The sequence below is a fragment of the Crinia signifera genome, chromosome 2 (assembly GCF_055691185.1).
Source record: "Crinia signifera chromosome 2, ASM5569118v1, whole genome shotgun sequence".
Classification (NCBI taxonomy): domain Eukaryota; kingdom Metazoa; phylum Chordata; class Amphibia; order Anura; family Myobatrachidae; genus Crinia; species Crinia signifera.
In genome coordinates, this window is record NC_139218.1 from 383,116,879 (window position 1) to 383,134,816 (window position 17,938).

A 17,938-nucleotide genomic window follows, 5' to 3' on the forward strand; every position below is an offset into this window, starting at 1 on the left:
CTCCAGCTCCACACACCTGGTATGTAGTTTTATATGCTCATTGCCAGATTGCTCTGCCTCCCGAACTCTGATCCCCTAGTCCCTAATACCATTCGGTAGGTGAGATTCTTTAGTTTTTAATTCCATTAAAAGCTAAGAAATTTATTTCCGGGAACTGGAGATATCTGCAGTCAAGCAAGCTGTCCTCCCACCAGAAAATTATGAATAATAAGCCCACTCCACTATACACCCCTCCTCTGTATATTAAACATCCTCTACCACCCTGGAAGTTATGTATTGGGACCCCTTCATTCAGCCCAATGCCCCCTTCTCCCACCTCATCCCCCACCATCTGTGCAGTAAAGGGGTAATTAGTGGAAATTACTGAGCTATACATGCTGATCGGTTGATATAATACCCCCTACCACCCGCGGGATATCAAAGCTTCCGCTCATAGCACCCCCCACCCCTACCGCTAGAGGATAGGTAGGGGCCCCAATACATTGCTATGCCCAGGGGTCTACTCTGCTGTTATGTATATATATTTATATATATTATTATTTATATAATTTGGTCTATCTATAATACTTTAACTGACCCGGCATATACTGGGTCACCTAAGTGTCCATCTCCGTGTTTTGCTCCGCCCCTCTGGAAACCCCCTTCTGAAAATCCTGCGTTTGCCCCTGCACTAACATACTCATTAATTGCTTCCCACCTCCGCTCATTTAGTGTACGCAGCGTAACATGGGGGGCGCTCCTCTTACCTCCGCGCGTCTAGCGTACGCAGCGTAACATGGGGGCGCTCTTCTTACCATTGTACAGGGGAGGGAGGGAGAGAGGCAGAGAGAGAGAGAGAGAAACTTTGTTCATCCCTCCTGGAAGGGGCCATGTTGTACGTGATAGATAAATGACAGGATCTGATTGGCTGGCGCGTTATCTCTCTCCCAGGCGTGATACATCTCCCCCAGGACACAGACACCACCACAGATCTCCCTCAGCAGCAGCACTGACAATGACACTGACACTGACAATCCTGGCTCTCCCTGAGTGACCCGTATGTGGACACGCCACGCCCCCCGGTATATTACAGCGAGTCAGTGATGAGAGCTACGATGACTCCGCCCCCTCTTTTGTCCTCCCCACGTGAATGAAACGGAGCCACCCTCCAACGCCCACATTGCCGTGCTTCAAAGCCACGCCCTTTCGTCACCGGCGGTGTTAGCGTTGGTTCAGGCGCAGTGACTGGATTGGCTGCCGTCGTAGAAGGGGTGTGGTCTGTGCTGACTCCTCCTCTCATTCCTCTTCCCGGCCGGCGGCGGCGGCGGTGACTGGCAACACAGCGATGGCGCCGGCGCTGGACAGGCCCGGGTATTGGGGAGCTCCGACCTCCACCCTGGAGTGGTGCGAGGAGAACTATGCGGTGTCCTTCTACATCGCCGAGTTCTGTGAGTACCGGGCGCCGCCTGACCCTGTTCACCCCCGCACTCCATGCTACTGACTATACACCTCTGCCTCTAGCTGCCAATGTGCCCTGTGCTTCCCATTATGCCTCCTGCTGACAGTGTTCCTTGTGCCTCCCACTATGCCATTGTGCCCCGTGCCTCCCACTATGCCATTGTGCCCCGTGCCTCCCACTATGCCATTGTGCCCCGTGCCTCCCACTATGCCATTGTGCCCCGTGCCTCCCACTATGCCATTGTGCCCCGTGCCTCCCACTATGCCATTGTGCCCCGTGCCTCCCACTATGCCATTGTGCCCCGTGCCTCCCACTATGCCATTGTGCACCGTGCCTCCCACTATGCCATTGTGCCCCGTGCCTCCCACTATGCCATTGTGCCCCGTGCCTCCCACTATGCCATTGTGCCCCGTGCCTCCCACTATGCCATTGTGCCCTGTGCCTCCCATTATGCCTCCTGCTGACAGTGTGCCCTGTGCCTCCTACTGCCAGTATTTCCTTTGCCTCACGCTATGCCTCCTACTGCCAGTATTTCCTTTGCTTCCCACTATGCCCCCCAATGCCAGTATTTCCTGTGAATCCCACTATACAACATGCTGCCACTACTGGCATGTCTGTGCCTCCTGCCACTGGCACCCTACCTCCTGCTCTGTGTGTGCCCAGTACCCCCTATTACCAGTTTCCATAGTATATTCTGCTTCTTTTCTACCTTGCTTAGTGTCCTGTAGACGTGTGTGGGTTTGTAGCGGTGTGATTTGTGGTACCTGTGGCGTTCTATCAGTGTTTGGTATCTCCTATTACGGCACCTCTTGTGCCTACATGTATGTCCTCTGCCTTAGTGCTGCTTCCTGTTCTGTCTGGTGGTATATGACCCATGTCACCTTGCATGTGGCCAGAAAGGTCACCTACAGAAAAGTGATCAATGGCCCTTTCCTAATGCCAACAATATTCCATAGAAACCTCCATTACCCAGTTCTTGCTGCAGGATCCGCCCAAACTCATTCACATGGAAGTGTTTCCCCAGCATTGCAATGTGCTGGGCCCCATACAATTCTCCTGAGCCAGTAAAGGCCCCCATACACACTGCGATAGCAGCACGCAATGCGACGTGCGCTCCTGCGTGCATCGCACTGCACAGTACAAAGTGTGTGCTGTACATACTTTTTGTACTGCCAGCAGATCGCATCGCATGCAAAACGCATGCGTTGCGATGCGATCCACCCCATAATGCATCACATTGAACGCTGGTATCACATGTGTATGGGGTCCTTAAGCTGGTATTTGTCCAGGTCTCCCAATCTCGCCACCTATATACCGTCCTAAAAGCTTTATCAGCCATAACCTATATTGCAGATAATGCTCCTATTTGCCTTGCTGCAATGGAAATTTCTGCGACTCGGCCCTATTTCGGTTCTCACGTCAGCCATTATCCTTATCAGGCAGTCCTATTAATTATCATGTCTGTGTTCCGCCTTCCTCAGATATTTGACTTGATTATGTATCTGCTTATTACTGTGCTGAGTCATATGCAGGTAATAACTGGAATAGGGCTACTTAATGTCCTCCCGTTTCATTTCTTTACACAGATCGCCTTTATAATAAAGCGTTCTCCGACTGGGCAGGCAGTGAGGGACTGGCAGCATTGTAAGCCTGCTCCAGAGTCTTCACCTTCCCAGGCCACCTATGTCACAGCAGCTCAAATAGCTGCAATCTCAGCTTTCAGAACTACATACATATAAGTTATAGTATAGTGTTACAATGGAGAATCTTGTTCTTTTAGAACAACACATGTTCAGCGGGTCCCAGTAATGTCAGTGAACGATATTATTTACTGATATCGTGAACAATATTTTGTAATATTGTATATTTTGTATAAAACGCAGAGCAATATGTGTACACTGTATAAATTATTATCTTCTGTTATTATATGGTGCTGCAAGGGATCCTCAGCGCATTATTCAGCGTGTAAGTGGAAACCTTGCCAACAAGACCAGCTGTATAGCACTACAGGCAACGGGATGCGGTCATTTGGTCTACAGCATGATGGTCGACATGGGTCTGGGTCGACACAGGTCATTTGTTTGACAATATCTAGGTCGACAGTCAAAAGGTCGACATTTGTTTTTTTCACTTTTTTTAACTGACATGTGCCGACAGGTGGTATTTCATGCCCTACCATTCACTAGGGCAGTGGTTCCCAACCTTTTTTCTCTCCCGTACCCCTTGATTAGGCTTTTCATTTATAAGTACCCCCTCCTCTCAAATTGAAATATCCACAGAACTTCTGAGTGAAGTGGAAGTGAGTGGTATGTGTGTACTTATATTAAGTAGTAGCGGAGGAGTAGTGTGCGGTCAGGAAGCTGTTCCCTCTGTGTCTGGCCACTGGCTGTGTCCGGGGTTCCTACTAACACCTGTAGAATTAAAGCCACTGTTTCCTCCACCGGTGTCAGATCGCTGATGTCTGAGGGCAGCCGCGGGTAGCTCCCAGTGGATTGCTAGTCAGGCAAAAGCTGGAGATGCTAGTGATGCTGCCGTCGGAACCAAAAGTGATGCAATGTGGTTTGTCTCAATGGCAATGGGAGATTTTTTCCACCATCGGGAAACTTCTTTTTATTTTTCCGCCATTATCAATATTATTTTCAAGTACCCCCAACAGGTCTGCAAAGTACCCCCAGGGGTACTAGTACCCCAGGTTGGGAACCACTGCACTAGGGCATGGTGGGAGAATAAAATAGTGTGCCGAGCGCAGCGAGGCACCGTGCCCGACACATAGCGAGCGATGCGGTGCACTTGAAACTGTGTCCATGTCGACTGTGTTGACATTCAGGTAAAAAACTGAAAAATCCCATGTCAACCTTTTGACTGTCGACATAGACATTGTCGAACTAATGACCCTTTGACCTAGAACCATGTCGACTTTTCCCCATGTCGACCTAATGACTACCATCATACTGTAGACCAAATGATCCCAGGCAACATACCCACAGAAGCAGCTCTGACTGGACCCAGAGGTTTGGTGATGCTGTTGCCAGTGGTATCCGCGATGGAAGGCAGAATGCATGGGGAAGAGGGCCCTGCTTGTGAGCGATTACAGCCTAGAGGGCATGCGCAGACAAGGGGGTTAAAATGCATTGTGTTTAGGACGAGAGCTGGAAGGCATTAATAAAGAAGGGAGATCGGAGAGCCCGTTTGATGCCAATAAAGGTTGGTAGGATCTTGTTTAGTATAGCGTGCTGTCATCTCATGTTGCACGCAAATTGGTCTTCTCTTGGCTATTACAGCCCCCTTTTCACTATAGAACAGTCCCTACGTTCTAACGGTTTTCTGTACCAATAATCTCTATATTCTGATCACCAGGGTTTTATCCTGTTTTGTACAGTCCACATTCAGCTGATCAGTGTTACTATAGCCAAGCGGTATTACCTGGCTGTACCGCCATACAGGAGTTCTATATAAATAAAATGGGCCAGATGTATCAAGCGTCAAAAAGTGATAAACAGCCGGCCAATCCGCTTTTAGCTGTCATTTTTCAAACCTTGCTTGTAACATGGCAGGTAGGAGCTGATTGGCTGGCTGTTTATCACCCTCCATGTTATCACTTTTTGAAGCTTGATACATCTGGCCCAATAATAATGCATAGAACTGCTGTTTGATAGACACCATATGCAATGTGGCGCTGTACTGGGATTTATAGGTGTGTCCAAACGTTGTCATTACAGACTCTTGCAGACTTTTTCTAACCCGGGGATGCCGTTGTGTTTTTATCGTGGATGTCAGGTGGTTTCTCAAACCACCGCACGGTGCAAAAGAGAAACTGAAAACGTCTTATTTGTGCGGCCAAAGATTCTTTGAATAAGACGCCGGTTTCCTTTTCTCTCTCCCATTTCATGGGAATTATCCATCCTGTATGTGATCATTGTGAAACCCCACATCTGGAATCCTAATTGAGGAGCGCAAAGATACCACGATATGTCTTCCGTTTCCTACCACCCTACACGTGGTGTTCCATACTTGAACACTAAAACACAGATCTGGGAACCCAAAGGCCTGAATATTTTCTTCCCCTGCCACCACCACCACCCACGCTACCCACGGCTCTCCCTACAGGAAGATTCAAGATGGCGCCGCAATGGCTGCCTAAGGAACTGTGCACTCAGCCATATGTATCCCATGTGATAACTGTGCTGTCTTTGCTCATACTGTTACCCACCTGGCTGCTGCAACGACCATTGGCACCGCTGATGGCTGCCTAGGCGCTGTGCAGCTCGGCGGGTATGTGTTTCCTGTGTGATAACTGTACTCTCCCTGCTTATATTGTCACCTACCTGGCTGCTTGCCTAGGCACTGTCCAGCTTGGCGGGTATATGTTCCCTGTACAACAACTGTACTGTCCCTGCTCCATATTGTTACCCACCTAGCTGCTGCAATGACCAGTGGCGCCGCTGATGGCTGCCTAGGCGCTGTGCAGCTCGGCGGGTATGTGCCCCCCGCAAGTAATGTCTTAATGTAACGTATGTAATGTCCCCCCCCCCCTTCCATCCCTGCTTGATGCTGCACTGTAATCCACAAAAAAATCCTAGTGTGCACAAGCACACATGGCCAATAAAGTTGAGTCTATTCTATTTTGAAGATCATAACAGATTAGCTGAATAAGACGCTGTTTTCTTTGTGTATTTTGCACTTCACCCCGTGAAGGTGAGGTGCAGAGTAATTAGCCTTTTATTTTATGGGATGTTTTTGTTGCACAGGAATGCGGCTGCCTCCGTGCACTGTATACATCCCTGATCCCGCACTAATGACCGTTCTGTAGTTTGTGCTGCCTCAGCGTTGGGGAGAATGGCTGTCTGGCTCTGCACACAGAATACAGGTGCTGCAGGTCATTTACAGACCAATGCGGGATTAGTACTGTGGAGTCTGGCATATATGGCGGTCACTGTATACGTTATGGCAAATGAACTAGGTCTCCCTGCGCACCCCTCAATGCAGCCCTGGAAGGATTCTGGGTGTTTTCCAAATCACCCCAATGTGAACTAGTATTGAAGAGAGTGAATAATTCCTTGGGCGCAAATGGGTGACAAATATTTTATTGGGAAAAAAGGTAAAAACATCACATATAACATCTGGATTAAAATATGTCCGCTTTGTATTTTAATCCAGATGTTATATGTGATGTTTTTACCTTTTTTCCCAATAAAATTATTTGTCACCCATTTGCGCCCAAGGAATTATTCACTCTCTTCAATACTTCGGGTCAACAGTCAGAATGTTGACCACTATTGGTTGACATGGTCAAAAGGTTGACACAAACAAAAGGTCAACTTGTTATGGGAGGGGACCGGTACACTAATACGGTGACCATGTAACCATAGAGACCCAAAAAAAGCGAAAAAAAAATCATGTCGACAGTTTTCATATGTTGACCTTCTGCCTGTCGACCTTTTGACTGTCAAAGTAAATAATCCACACCCAGCGGTCACAGTAGCTGTGTTGTCTGTCAAAATGCAGTTACCCAGCGACCTTTGACCTCTATCGTCCAAACTAATTTGCATAAGCACGCAAGTAGCTGGATACGTAAAGTTTACATCAAGGTGATAACGCTGTGGTGTGGATTGAAAGGTTGCCATGCAGTATGTCGACTGACTAAAGGTCAACATAAAAAAGTCGATACATGGAAATGTCAACATGAGTTCTTCACGTTTTGTGCAGCGGTCAACATCCACTCCCAAGTAGTGCACCGTGTACCCTTGCATACCTCGCTTCGCTCATTGCCAAACAGAAATGTCCACCTTTTACTTTGGGTGACCTTACGCCAGGTTAGCCTAATATATGACCTTTTTTCAATGTCAACCAAGAAGCAATAGGAAATAGATCTACCATCTGCTGTATTACTAGTGTACTGTATAAATATCTATTCTCAAATAACCAATTCTATCTCTCCCAAGAAAACTTGTCGACGCAGTCAATCGTCTGCACGTTGTCTGTTTCTGGTCGACCCATTTATCCGCGTCCATCTTTTACGATGATCAGTTTCCATGTCTTTTAAAGTTACAGGAACTCTATCTGATGGATTGGCGGGATCCCGGGATTTTGGGCAATTTTGACCGGGATTTCAATCCCGGGATTGGACCCTCCGATCCCGGGATTTCGGGTTTGAAATGAACATATAGACAATATGCTGTCAAAATGCAGCCAGTATGGTGCAACTGGGCTGACAGACTGATTGCAGGTAATAGGTTTGTTACCTGGCAAACGAGGTGTATACTCTGCTGTCTGACGTCTTTCTCATTTAGGACGGACTTGTCCTCTTTGTCATTGCACTTTCCATTTTCTCCCCTAATACCAATGTATTTTACAAACCGTTACTTACGCTGATTTCACTCAGCATCTTGGATCTGGATATTGGGTCAGATTCAGACTTGATCGCTGCTGTGCGAAATTGCACGCGGACAAATGGACGCGATCGGGTCACGGTATGTGCGAGGCAGGAGCTGCGAGGAAATCCTGCTACAGCTATTTAACACTGGCCGTTTGTAGGGTGATTGACGGGAAGCCGGCGTTTGGGGGTTTAACCGGTTGTTTTATGGGATTGTGCCCATAAAACAACCGGTTGAAAACACAGGTGTGCCCAAGCGTTTTAGGAGAGGGTGTGTGACATTGATCAGGCTGATTCGTTCACAGCCGCTGAATAAGTCCAGGGCGCGATTGGCTGGGGCATTACTTATTTGCAAGATGATAGCGTGACACTGGTAATTTGCCCAGCAGGCATCCAGTGAGATTCGGACCCATTGCTAGTTACCTGGGCTGTGTGTCTGTGTGAAAGGGTTAACCCAGGTTGTGTATCCCGGGTTTTTGACCCTTGTTGTGACCGTTCTGGGTAGACTGCAGTGTTTGCAATGATATTCTATTTTGAAACTGCAAGAGTGGCTGCTGGATCTGTCCCTGGACACTGGCCATTGACTAGATAGATACTATGGACAATCTGGCGATTGGGAGTTTGCATGCTGCTTGGATTTGATTGCACCCTTGATTTGCATACTGTTAAATGAAACCACTACTGACCAGCCTGAAGCACGCGGCCACGATACCAGCAAAAACACTCCGCTGTGTTGCGACGTTGTGTAGCCTGGGTATAAACCTTTGGAACCAGATGTCTCGTAATCGCAGCGTGGAGCCGTACAATCAGCAAGCGTTGAACTAGTAATGTTCATTGTCAACCTGTGTATGTGTAATATTACATACAGAAAGGGGATCCTCCACTATCACCTGGGACCTTATCGGTGCCCTTATCAGGTGTACTCTGCATATACATATTGGGCCTGCACCTGTGTGTGTGTGTGTGTCAAAGTTTTGACCCTGTTGACCTTTTGTACCCATTGATTTAAAGCATGTTGACAATTTGTTGTTGTCGACGTCTTGGCTTCAGGAAGAGATGGAAAAAATGTTGACGGAAGCATTAGGTCAACAATGGCTAGGTTCACAGTCAAAAAAGGTCGACATATTTTTGTTCTGAATGTCGACATGGACACCATAGCTATACTGGATTGTAGGGTACCGCATCTCGGCTAAAACAGAAGGTGAAAGATCCATGTTAACTTTTTGACTTTCGATCTTAGGCATGTCGACTTTCAGTTGTGGACCCAATACATGTTGACCTTTGGTGTGTCTTTTTAACGTCCGTATACCAAATGGGATGGGTTTGCAAGATTCCCAAAATACAACTCTCTTTTCCACGGTATAGAATGTCCTCCTGCAAATGATCAGGCCGAATCGATTCCTGCTCCTGCAATACAGCCATTGGTATGCAAGCAAAAGAGTATAAGTGGAGTCTACACAGCGCTTATAGATGACAGATATGACAAAAATGGGTAGGCATACACGTCACTTCCCTTGTTTATCGTTGAGGGTCTGATGGCGTGAAGGATCCTAACTTCCTCAATGGTGTCCCATAGGAATATTCACATACAGAAGCATGGGAAAATAAAGACAATGTATTTTCTGTCAGAATACATATAATCATACGTAGGAAAATAAAGTCCCAATGTGATTCACTCTCAGGGGAAAAACGGGTGCTTTGATAGATGTCCTTCCCCCCTCAAGTGCAGAAATATTATTGTACCGATGAACTCACTTTAGTGAGGTGCGGGACCCACATATAAAGGTATCTTTAAGGATATGGAAGATCGTACCCCACTCACAGTAAAGGAAGGCAGAAAACTCATATAAAGGTATCTTTCAGAAAGAAGATTTCATGGGGAGCGTACCCCAACTCACTGTGGAAAAAGAGGTGCAACTCCCATCAAGGTTTCTTTATGACACTTGGGTTTGGTGTCCAAAAAAGATTTTATTCATCAAAACACTCCGAACATATGAAAGATAAAAATGTACACAATCCAAAAAGTTACAAGGAGGCCATTTTCACCTTGGAGATAAAACTAGATACACAAATCAAAGATGGAAGAAATATGACCTGGATGTGGATAAATCCGGATTGTCCACATAGATGGTATATGTTCGGAGTGTTTTGATGAATAAAATCTTTTTTGGACACCAAACCCAAGTGTCATAAAGAAACCTTGATGGGAGTTGCACCGCTTTTTCCACAGTGAGTTGGGGTACGCTCCCCATGAAATCTTCTTTCTGAAAGATACCTTTATATGAGTTTTCTGCCTTCCTTTACTGTGAGTGGGGTACGATCTTCCATATCCTTAAAGATACCTTTATATGTGGGTCCCGCACCTCACTAAAGTGAGTTCATCGGTACGATAATATTTCTGCACTTGAGGGGGGGAAGGACATCTATCAAAGCACCTGTTTTTCCCCTGAGAGTGAATCACATTGGGACTTTATTTTCCTACGTATGATTATATGTATTCTGACAGAAAATACATTATCTTTATTTTCCCATGCTTCTGTATGTGAATATTCCTATGGGACACCATTGAGGAAGTTAGGATCCTTCACGCCATCAGACCCTCAACGATAAACAAGGGAAGTGACGTGTATGCCTACCCATTTTTTGTCATATCTGTCATCTATAAGCGCTGTGTAGACTCCACTTATACTCTTTTGCTTCCATATTTGTACATGTGGGGAAGGTGATCCCCCAATAAGTGTCAGTCAGGCATAGCAGCTGCGCAAGGAGGAGTAGGAGTTGTGGCCCCCCTTTTGAGCCATTGGTATGCGTTGCATGCAAGCTCACGGCCCACGCCCAGAAACGGTCATTTCACTGAAGGTATAGCCCTTGTTCATTCCGAGTGCACTAGCCATCTCCGTTCATGTGCATATACCCCGTCCTGCGCAGGCATAGAAGTCCAATTCAATCCCTGGCGCATGCACCGTGTGCTGAAATCCGACTCTGAATCAGCCCCTTACCGTGCAGGTGGGGAGGAAATTACCGCTGGGAAAATGAGCAGCCGCTATTCCCACATGTTGTTGGGTTTATTTAGTTTAGTTTACGTTTCTCTTGGTCTTCACAACGCTACAAAATGTCACTTTTTAATACGACCCCAGCCTGGGGCGAGGCCATTATAATCTATGGCTGCTTTTTTATAAATACTTTGAATGTCTTTTGTGACCTCTTTTAAGGATTAAATTTACCTTTTGTGGACTCTTCATAAAAACAGGCGTATAATAAAAACAATCACCATCAGGAAATAAGCCTTTATTGTAACAAAAGATGCGTTCTACTGCAGCAACAAACCTCAGCTGACGGGTTAGTGCAACAGCCGCTGGCTAAAAATCTGAGCCACGCCAGGGGGAAAAGTGATTTCATGCCACACAAACATTAATTGTACCTGTAGTTCTGGGATAATTGGAGACCACACAGGCCAATGAACCCGTCCTGTGTCATTGATCTAGGTTTGTTTGCCTTCCCTTTGTTCGGTGTGTGTAAACGATGGGGCGAGGACTGGCATGGCTGCCAATAAAGGGAGTAGGATCCATCTGTGGCAGCACCGCATTGCAAGCTGCAGGATTCACTTTCCAGGAATATTTGATGAGGATCCAAATGGATGATCTCAGCCTCTTGAGTGGCTCTTGTGAGCCTCGGGCTGTTGGCCTGGGTAGTGTGTACTTCTTACTAGCGTGAAAGCCATGTTTTACAGTGGAGCTGCCTCTGTGGGTATCCGGATAGAAGTCTGACAATGCCAGATGCTAAGCAGACAAAAGGATGACCGCAACGGGGATCTAGGCAGCGGCATCTGGAAGCTTGTAGCTCTATTTGCCGGTTGGCCAGGTGGGAATCGCTGCTGATTTTGAAAAGACTGTCTGGACGCTAATTGGCTGCGAGAATTCAGCCAATCGGTGTCCGGCCAGCCTTTTCAAATTCAGCAGATCTTCCCGCCTGGCCAACCGGCAAATAGAGCTGCAAGCTATCCTGCTAGGAAACATCGCTGAGGCATATAGTAGTGTTCATTCTGGCCCCCTGTGTATTTCATAACCCATGCAGGTCCGCTTCCCTGCCTGGCGGGTGGGGGTGGTATCTGCTGGGGCTTCTAGTACATTTCGGGTCTACACACACTTATTAACACGTGACAATGATCAGTCATTTCATGCAGTGTAAATACTGAATGCTACGGCAAACACTTGTATGTACAAACGAATGACTGCCAGCATGTAATTGCTGTCTGGGCATCCTGCACTAACTCCTTTTATTTAGACCGTTGTGCTGCTCAGTCACACCGAGGGGGTCTCTGGCTAATGCCTCTGCTCTGATAGGGAGTGCACCAGGGAACTGCAGCGCCTGCGAGCGTAGCCGGGAGCAGATTCGCTGTAAAGAACGGCAATGCAGGATATCTCTGAGAGATGAGACCTCTGTCACATTGATACATTGATTTGCTTGTTTCACAGGCACCGCCATTACAATCCAGGTTTCAACTAGGGATGTCAATCCTGGGATTGGCGGGATTTTGTGATTTCTGCCACTTTTGGCTGGGATTGGAGCCTCCAATACCAGGATTTCGGGATTGAAATGCCCTGCCCACCCTCCATCCATGTCGATTGTAAACAGTGTGATGAGAGGTTACCGAGGGAGTGGCTATCCAGCAGTCAGGTGGGGGGCTCCCTGAAGCAACAGCTGGTGCGGTGCTACACATCGGTTATGCTGGTACCCCCGGCGGTCTGCAAGCGCTGTGCACTTACCAGACCCGGGATTTCTGATTAGGTTGTTGCAATACCAATCGGCATAAGGTACTGAGGATACCCCCTGTGGTCGTGGGTCACCCACCCTCACTATGGGATCACATCCGCCTTCTGTGCCTCTAGATCTGGGGTAGCCAACCCTAGTCCTCGAGAGCTACCAACTGTGCATGTTTTGCAGGTCTCCTCACAGAATCACAAGTGAGCTAATTAGCTCCTTCTGTGGATCTTTTAAAATGTGTCCGTGATTAATGAGTGCAGCAGCTAGGTTGTCTGGAAAATGTGGCCTGTTGGTAGCTCTCGAGGGCTAGGGTTGGCTACCACTGCTCTAGATAGTCACCCTTCCATACTACTCCTTCCCTCAGTCTCCAATGCTGCCCCCACTCCGCCGCATCCACCTGCTGGAGGACTGCTGCTAAGCAGTTCCCAGGCATTACACAGCATCAGTAGGTCAATCCCGGGATTGAGAAAAATGGCCTCTGATTGACCGTCCTAGATTCAACCACTTACCCTGGTGTGGTGGCATTTGATACGACCAGGCTGGGCTTTCCCTGGCATGGTCACAACTGGTGACACCATGCCTTTTTTGTACAACAGCTGGTACTCTCAGGGGCACCCCCCCTGACCTCTGCTTCCGGGTTCCCCTCCGTCAGCGACTGCTGTGCAGCTGATCGGGCACTCCAGCAGCAGAGGAAATGTAATAGGCCCTGTCCTTACCATTGGAGGATGCAGACAGGAGCAGCCGCCAGAAAATTTGCGATAGTCCTTTCCGATCGCTGATGGTCCGATATCTTGACCATCAACGTTTAACCGATGTTTATTTAAAAATCTATATTTGTTTGATAAGATGTTCTTAACTTAAAAATAAAATAAAATACAAGTGTAACCTTGGACCTTTACATCAAACCTCACACTTTAAAACTTTTTTTTTAATAGTGCATATAATTTGTGCAACCTGACGGTTTTACGTTTTTGGCATTTAAAAGGGTTTTAATGGCTTGAAGTCGGTCTTTTGCATGCGAACGGGGCGGTAATGAGGAGCAGAGGTGGTCACTCCTCCAGCTGCCAAGTACATACAGTACAGGGCATGGCAGAGTCGGGCAGCTGAGCTGGGTACATCTTCCTTGGGTTCGCTCTTGTGAAACGTGACAGTTTGATGAATGACCCCCAGCATGTCTCGGCTGTATTCCCGGCCCAGCACGTAGTGTACTCCCTATACATGCAATAATGCATCAATCACATTCCCTGTTTATGCAATAGAACATTGCTGGGCATTGTACAAGGTAGATCCGTGATGCCAGAGACAAGAGACATTAATTCACCGGGGAGACCTGCAGTGGTATCCGGACTCATGATAAATTGACTCTTGGCTAACAGGTCAACATGAGGGTGTTATTTTAAAAATTTTATTTTGTTTTGTGCCGACTAGGGCGTGGAGGGAGAACATAATAGTGAGCCGAGTGCAGCATGGCGAGCAGACGTGGTACACTTAGATGGTGTCCCTATGTCGACATAGACACCCTCAAAAAAACATGAAAAACTCATGTTGACATTTTGACCCTGTCGACCTAGACATTGTAGACCTAAAATACCATAACCACCTACAATATACCAGATAAATAAAACCTTGAGTTTGAAGAAACTCAGGGAGCCCGAGGTGTGCTCCCACCACCACCAGTGCTGTGCCTAAACACGTGCAAAGGGGGCAGCCGTACGAACGTTTGGACCCTCTCCCAAAGGAGAAAGGCCCCATGGTTCCCCTAACCCCCCTCAACCATAAGGCCGAGGAAGGGAAAAAAGGGATCGGTGGGTCCTCTTCGCCGAAGCTCAGAGAGACCCGCTTTTCCTCCACCCCCGGAAGGGTTTTGGACGGTGGGTCCTCCGCACCCGAAGGTTTGGAGAGACCCGCTTAGGCTTCCCTCCGCCTTACGGCTCGGGGTTGCCCTCGAGGGGACCGGGACTCTCCCCAAAAGGTGAAGAGTCCCAGCCACGTTTGGGGAACTGAAGGCCCGTTAGGGACAGCCGCACTACCCAAATCAAAAAAAACGTGACAAAACTAACAAAAAACGTGAAGTGCCAAAAGTGCAAATCAAAGAAATAACCTTAAGCTAGTCAGTGGTATAAGGGTAATGGAGGGTTAACAAGCCGTTGCATGCCTATGGCACGTACACCAGCATACATGATCTACCATTCCTGTAGAGGAAATACTTTCTAGTTCTCCAAGGAGATAAGCTACAATGAAAACCTGCATAGTCTGTTTAGAAGGAACCTCAGTGTATCGTTTGGGACCAAGACAAGGGGAGTTGTACGGATGGTGTAATGGTTAGCATTACTGCCTCACAGCGCTGAGGTCATGGGTTCCATTCCCACCATGGTCCGAACTGTGTGGAGTTTGTATATTCTCACCGTGCTTGCGTGGGTTTCCTCCGGGTGCTCCGGTTTCCTCCCACCATCCAAAAATATACTGGTAGGCTAATTGGCTCCCAACAAATTAACCCTAGAATGTCTGTGTGTACATGTGATGGGGAATATAGATTGTAAGCTCCACTGGGGCAGGGACTGACTGTTCAACTATACTCTGTAAAGCGCAGCGGAATATGTATGTGCAGCACCTACTTTTTGTGCTGTGCGATGAGATGCGCGGGAGCTCGCTTTGCATTGTGCCAATGCACCGTGTATGGAACACCTTTAGGTAGTTACACATTGCTGTCACTTGTGTATAAACTGTGGCTTTTACTGATCCTCTTGTGCGAGGATTGGTCCGAAGCAGGACACACTACAGTACATGTGGTAGGGAACATATTGTAAGCTCAATGGGGCAGGGGCTAATGTCAATGTTCCAATATTCTCTGTACAACGCTGCCGAATAGGTGTGCGCTATATAAATAACTGGTAATAGCACCGGAATCTTGTTACCGCTACACTAATTATGGGGGTTCCTGTGCTGTACCTGGAGTTCTTCCTTTCCTTGTGAGATGTTTCTTTTTGTGTTGAATTCTGTAGCAGTTTTTCCCCTGATCTCTCAATAGACCCAGATTCTGGATACAAAACTTCTGCAGCTGACCTCTCTCAGCACAACACCCCCACAGCAGCGCCTGGTTTGTGAATAATGGTTCTGTGAGTGCAGAGAGTGCAGAGAGGCATGCCCGGGGTTAGTGATGCGGGGTAATGGCATCAACATGAGCATTGTTGATGCCACTACTGGCATTACTGGGGTGTGTAATTGCTGCTGGTAACTTGCACCATATAAAGTGCTATAAAACTTCCAGGGGTTGCTTTTTTTCCCCCTTAAATGTCTCTTTAAGGTGGATATCAAATTAGCGTCGATAACACAATCTGCAATCACCGTTATTACACATATTGTTGGTAAGTGCGCTTCCATTTTGATAACCTAACCTATCTGAAAATGGCAGTATCGGGTGACAAGTGGTGTTATAACCAGCAAAAACTGCAGGTGAAAATGGGGACAATTAAAGATACTTTACTAAACCTTTAAAAATAGCTTACTCCGATCTACAAGCCTAAAAACACCTGTGCCACCCATAAAGCACCCCAATAAACCGGTCTTATACCATGTACCCTCATTTCCATCACTGTGCACTCTTTCACCCCAAAATTGACATCTCATTATTGGCTAATCTAAAATGATTTAAAACGTCAAAGTGCATATTTATACATTAACGGGGGGTGGCCAAGGAGTACTTTTGTACCCCAAAATAGAGATTTTCCTCAACTTTTCACCTGCTGAGTCAGATATCCTCCTAAATCAGGCATGTCCAAACAGTGGCCCTCCAGCTGTTGTGAAACTACAAGTCCCATCATGCCTTGCTACAGTCTTGCTATTAGGGAATGCTAAACCTATAGCAAGGCATGCTGGGATGTGTAGTTTCACAACAGCTGGAGGGCCACTGTTTGGATATGCCTGTACTGAATCTCCAACATCTCACAGCAGTCTGCAACTGTCCGGCTGTTACATATACCCCATAGTCCGCTCTCTCACTCCTCACCCCACCCTATGGGTGGTATTCAATTGTTTTTCACCAGCATTTCAGCTGGCTCTCCCTGGTGGCGGTGAGCTGTAATGCGTGAATGTGTGGCTAAACCTGACCAGATTGCGCGTGATATGCACAAAAAAATAGACCATTTTTAATAACGCTCCACGAACTCCCGTCACAACCGTATATAACAATTGAATACCACGCCATGTGTCGAGTCACAACGCGCAGGCACATTGCGTATTTCAGCAACCGCACGTGCGCCAAAGAAAAACCGCAGAAGCACGGGATCATGTACAGGGTTCGCTAGTTCATATGAATTGGTCCATCCATTGTCAGAGTACACTGTCCGTGAAATGGGCAGTGACCATGTGGATGCTCTGAGCTTCCCGGTCTTGTGTGAGCGTGCGGCCACCCATGGATTGTCGCTGTAGGATCTGATTCACAGTCCGCTGACATTGTTCTGCTACCAAAATCTTTACCTACAATGGGTCCAATTCAGACTTGATCGCACAGCTGCGAATTTGCAAGCCAGGTAATCATCGAATAACATTACAGCTGCGTCTGTGTTTTCCCATTGACCGCCTTGCTGTCGACCATAGAACTGCTTCTCTCTGGGACTGATTGAAGGCATGCTTAGTCGATGGGTCTCTATGATTTAAATTGTTCTTCCTTAGGTGTGTGGTAAACGGGAGAAAAGTATGAAATTGCAGTAAGTTAAGCTGCTGACACGTCAGTAATCGTGCCCGCTGAGTATGAAACCAGCATTCTGCACACCTACCTACCACTCGCATACGCTCTGCTACAAATGAAGTACAGTATATGACCGTCTGTCACAAGTCCCCCAAACCTTGCAGCAAGTGAAGACCTGTAGTAATTTAATTTATAATTTATTAATGATGTTATAATTATCCTTCAAAATCACATCATTAACCATGTGGGAAGGCACAGTGACTCTGATTACATTATTATATTGTCATGAGATCTGTATCCCACTGGGCAGCCCGACGTGGCAGCTGATTGAGATAATGAGGCATTTTAGCAGGGACCAGAAGGGAATACAGTTGTATCGGTTTCTCTGGCATGGGGCGTTGTGTGTTGATGTAACGTATATTGTTGTCCTGGTGTGTACATGTACTGTATATTGTCAGTTAACGATATTATTCAGCATGTACCCTCTATATAATTAACAATGCGTGTTTCCATGGATAGCTGGCATCATACCCAATTTTACAGGCAGTCCAATCCTACTAGATCGTCAATCACTGCGTGTTCGGCGGGGGTCCTGGTGATATTGTTCAGTGTTTTTTTTTATATTGGGTGTTTCCCTTGTCTGCACGGCAGAGCACAGCCCTGCTTCTAATTCTGG

General features: G+C 47.1%; 1 protein-coding gene across 1 annotated transcript in view; it reads left to right on the forward strand.

Moving 5' to 3' along the window:
• The first annotated feature begins 1,221 nt into the window (after positions 1-1,221).
• ACER3 (alkaline ceramidase 3) overlaps positions 1,222-17,938 on the forward strand; it is a 42,458-nt gene continuing 25,741 nt past the window's right edge. Inside the window, exon 1 of the mRNA XM_083170187.1 lies at positions 1,222-1,427. Coding sequence (XP_083026313.1) covers positions 1,325-1,427 — 103 coding nt within the window. The 5' untranslated portion in view covers positions 1,222-1,324. The remainder of the gene's footprint in view (positions 1,428-17,938) is intronic.